A 3,830-nucleotide genomic window follows, 5' to 3' on the forward strand; every position below is an offset into this window, starting at 1 on the left:
CGAAGAGGTGGAGGAAGAGGAGGCGAGGATGGTGCTTTTGGAAGTGGAGGTGAAGGTGGAGGAGGTATAGACAGAGGAAGAGGAAGAGAAGGACCAGCAGAAGGAGAAGAAGGAGAAGGAGAAGGAGAAGGAGAAGGAGAAGAAGGAGAAGAAGGAGAAGAAGGAGAAGAAGGAGAAGGAGGAGGCAGAGGTGAAGATAGAGGTAAGGGAGATGGAGCTGGAAGAGGCAAGGAGGGGGGGGGGGTTGAAAGTGGAGATAGGGGGTACGGGGAGGGTGGGGGGAGGGGGGACAAAGGAAGACAGACGAAAGACGAAGGATACGAGGAGGGTGGAAGTGAGGGGGTTATGGGCCAGGGGGGGGGGTTAATGCAAGAAAGTAATGGGTGGGGTGAGGGGGGGGGCTGAGGGAGTGGGCGAAGAAAGGACTAGAACCCGAATAAGGTGGATGGGATACTGAGGGTAGAGAGAAGCAGAGATGAAAAATGATACAAGGGATCGTGAGAGAGAAATGGGAGAGAAAGGAGAGAAGAGGAGGGGAGAGGAGAGAAGAGGAGAGGAGAGGAGAGGAGAGGAGAGGAGAGGGGAGAAGAGGAGAGGAGAGGGGAATAGAGGAGAGGGACGGAGAAGGGTGGAGAATGGAGGAAATGAGAGGCGAGGAGAACAGAGGAGAGAAAACAGGAGGAGAGAGAGAGAGAGAGAGAGAGAGAGAGAGAGAGAATAAGATAATGCGAACGAGAGAGAGCAAGAGAGAGCGAGCGAGAGAGAGAGAGAGAGAGAGAGAGAGAGGAGAGAGAGAGAGAGAGAGAGAGAGAGAGAGAGAGAGAGAGAGAGAGAGAGAGAACAAGAGTGGGAACGAAACAGGAACAGGAGCAGAAACGAGAAAACCGAACACAGCGAGACCCCTTTCAACATACGCGATCAACGTAACATGTTGCAAGTCATGAAACTGTTTCGCACGGACGCACGCACGCCACAGGAGCAACACCCAGGAAAAATGCGGAGAAAATGATGCGCTACAACGAATTTCAGAAAAGGGGAGACGGGTGGGTGGGAAAGTAGGGGGGGGGGAAGGAAGGAATTTTCCATATGTTGTCGAAAAGTCAGATTTTATCTCTACAATACGAAGCAACAAACACACGACAAAAAATTTATTACTTGTTTTGAATCTCGTGATTTTCTCTATCGTCCTCTTCACTTCAGAAAAGGGGCGGAGGGAGGGAAGGGGAGGGGGATTTTGCTAGTTCCTCTGTGTTGTGTTTTGTTTTTTCGTTCATTTTATCCTTAGCCACGGGGAAATAAGATTTATTATCTTCATGAGCGAATTTCGAGTCGAAAGTGATAGTTTTGAAATTAATCTATTTATAGGAGTAATTCCATACTAATGTCTTTATACGCGTGGGAGGAGTGAGATGATACATCTGTGATGATAATAAAACTTCTTTTTTTTCTTTTCCCATCAGACACTTCTCGTCTATTTAAGGAAATTTAACTTTTTTGAAGTTTGAAAATGAGACTTCGCAACTTCAAACCTCTGTGACGTATTACATATTAAACCAACCGACAATTCTCATGGCGCTCGATAGAGAAGAAACGGGGAGAAAACACGAAAGCATGATTCCGTATGAGAACGAGCAAGAGCCCGACATGCACATCGCCCTCGGGGTTTCGAGAAGGAAACCGCGAGAGGAGAACGGCTGCCTTTGGATCATTATTTACCTGCTTCTGTCGGAGAAGAAATCTCTGGATCTGCGCTTCCCGGAGGCCGCGTGGTGGGGGCTGTTGGGCGCGTCGGAGGGGGGCGAGGACCCCGTCGACGAGATGGAGTTGGCACGGTGGCGCTGGCACGGCTGGCCGGCACTGCCCCCGCCGGGCGTCGAGCTACTGCTGTTGCTACTGCTGCCGTTGCTGCTGCTGTTGTTGTTGTTTGCTGTTGTTGTTGTTGTTGTTGTTGTTGAGGGTCCCGGAACCCACCGTGACCAGGGTCGGCTTCTGGTTCTGGCGGTTCTTCTTCTTCTTCTTGGTCTTGGCTTCGTCGTCCGAATCGGTGGGCGGCGTCCAGTCCAGGTCCTTGCGCAGGTGCCCGCGGTTGCACAGGCACGAGCACGCCCTGTACGCCAGGTCGTAGCCGCGCTTCGTCCACAGGTTCTGCAGGCGCTGCTTCTCCGACCACGAGCGCGCGCGCCCGCACGACCGCAGGAAGGCCAGCACGTGGGCCTCCCAGGCGGTGAAGCACTCTCCGTGCATCAGAGTTCCTATTGTACAATGTTCGTTGTTGCACTGCACGCGGACGCAGCCCGTCGGGTTCTCGAGGCTGATGGGCTCGTAGCCGCGGAGGCAGCCGCACGCCAGGGGCACGCAGCAGCGGGCCGTCGTGACCGCGTTGTGCGCCTCGATCACGCCCGGGTCCAGCAGGGGCAGCTCGGCCCCGCCGGCGCCCCCGCCTGTGTTGTGCCGCTGTCGCTGGGGCATCTTCACCATCGGTCCACTGTCTCGGGTGTGGCTCTGGCTGTCACAGGAAAGTGTCTTGTGTCTGTCTGTCTGCTGTTCTGGTTGTCTCGTTCTCTACTCAGCTGCAGAAATGCAGCTGTCCTCCTCCTCCGCCTGCCAGCTCGCCGTGGAGTGTCATCCACTCAACACCTTGCTTCACGTAGGTCACAGTTGCGCTCCGTCCATGTCCCTGTGTCGTCGCCGCGACAGACACTCACTGGCTTGGCACTACCGCTGCGTCGCTGGCCGCTGCCACTTCAGGCTTCACAAGTCTCCCATGCTAGCTCTCTCGTCGCATCCGACTTGGCAACTGGACTCGCGGATTCGAGCGCCTCCGTTTTGGTGCCGCGGAGCCCGAGGAGCGACTTGTCCCGCGCGAGACGGGACGAGGCCGTCGCGCGGCTCCCATTGGTCGACGCCGACCGAGGGGGGCGGGGCCTGCAGCCGGCGTGCACGCCCATTGGCTGCCGGCAAAGACATAACATTACCACGTGGTTCATTCGATTCCGCGGCCATGAAAACCACCTGACTTCCAGCGACCATTTCTCGATTCCCTCGCATAAATCGCCGCCGTACATGACCCGATTAAAAATGCGTGCGCCGTGAATGATGATGCATAACCGGCGACGCTGGTGGGAATAACGGTCGCGAAATCGGCGTGCGGTAAGTGGTGTGTGTGGTGCAGTTGCGCGCCGGAGCCCAAGCACGGAGGGAGAGGCGAGGAGGAGGAGGAGTGCACAGCCGCTCGGGCCAGGCGATCTGTGCTACGCTGTTTTGTTGATTTGATGTTGCACTATCCAAAATATTTAGTGTGAAACGCCGCCCTCGTCCGCCCGTGTCGCTCTCCCGCCGGTGATACATGCACGCCCAACGCTCGCTCTTCTCGCAACCTCACGTACATCTCACGTACATTTCCCTCATTTTCCCATCCTCGTCTCTCCTCTCATTGACGTGGAAAACTCGCTCGTACGTCTGCCATGCAACGCGAAGATGTTGGCAGCACTTATCTCTCTCCCAAGCCATCGCGGAAGTGGCCGCGGGGAAATATGCAAATGAGCGAACGATAGCGGGGACCATTGAGTCTCTCGGACCTTTTTAGTTTTCTGAAGACTACCCCTTTTCCCCTCGCTATGGACTTTATTAACGCGAATCGCAGAATTTAACTTAAGACTGTATATAGAGACGGAATCAAGAGCTAAGATGATTGAAAAAAAAAGGACTTCCACGAAAATTCATCTGTTTTAAAAACAAAAGAAGGAGAAAGAGAAAGAAAGAGAACAAGAAGGGAAAAAAAGACACATACAAATAATAAACATGCACATATATGGGGGAAAAAAGGGGAG

At 54.1% G+C, this 3,830-nt stretch overlaps 1 protein-coding gene across 1 annotated transcript in view; it reads right to left on the reverse strand.

Annotated features, from left to right (window-relative positions):
- LOC119579322 (headcase protein-like) overlaps positions 1–2,826 on the reverse strand; it is a 110,970-nt gene extending 108,144 nt beyond the window's left edge. The window contains 2 exon segments of the mRNA XM_037927085.1: positions 1,717–1,926; positions 1,928–2,826. Coding sequence (XP_037783013.1) covers positions 1,717–1,926; positions 1,928–2,478 — 761 coding nt within the window. The 5' untranslated portion in view covers positions 2,479–2,826.
- Between the last annotated feature and the right edge of the window lie 1,004 nt (positions 2,827–3,830).

This window comes from Penaeus monodon, chromosome 12, assembly GCF_015228065.2.
Source record: "Penaeus monodon isolate SGIC_2016 chromosome 12, NSTDA_Pmon_1, whole genome shotgun sequence".
Classification (NCBI taxonomy): domain Eukaryota; kingdom Metazoa; phylum Arthropoda; class Malacostraca; order Decapoda; family Penaeidae; genus Penaeus; species Penaeus monodon.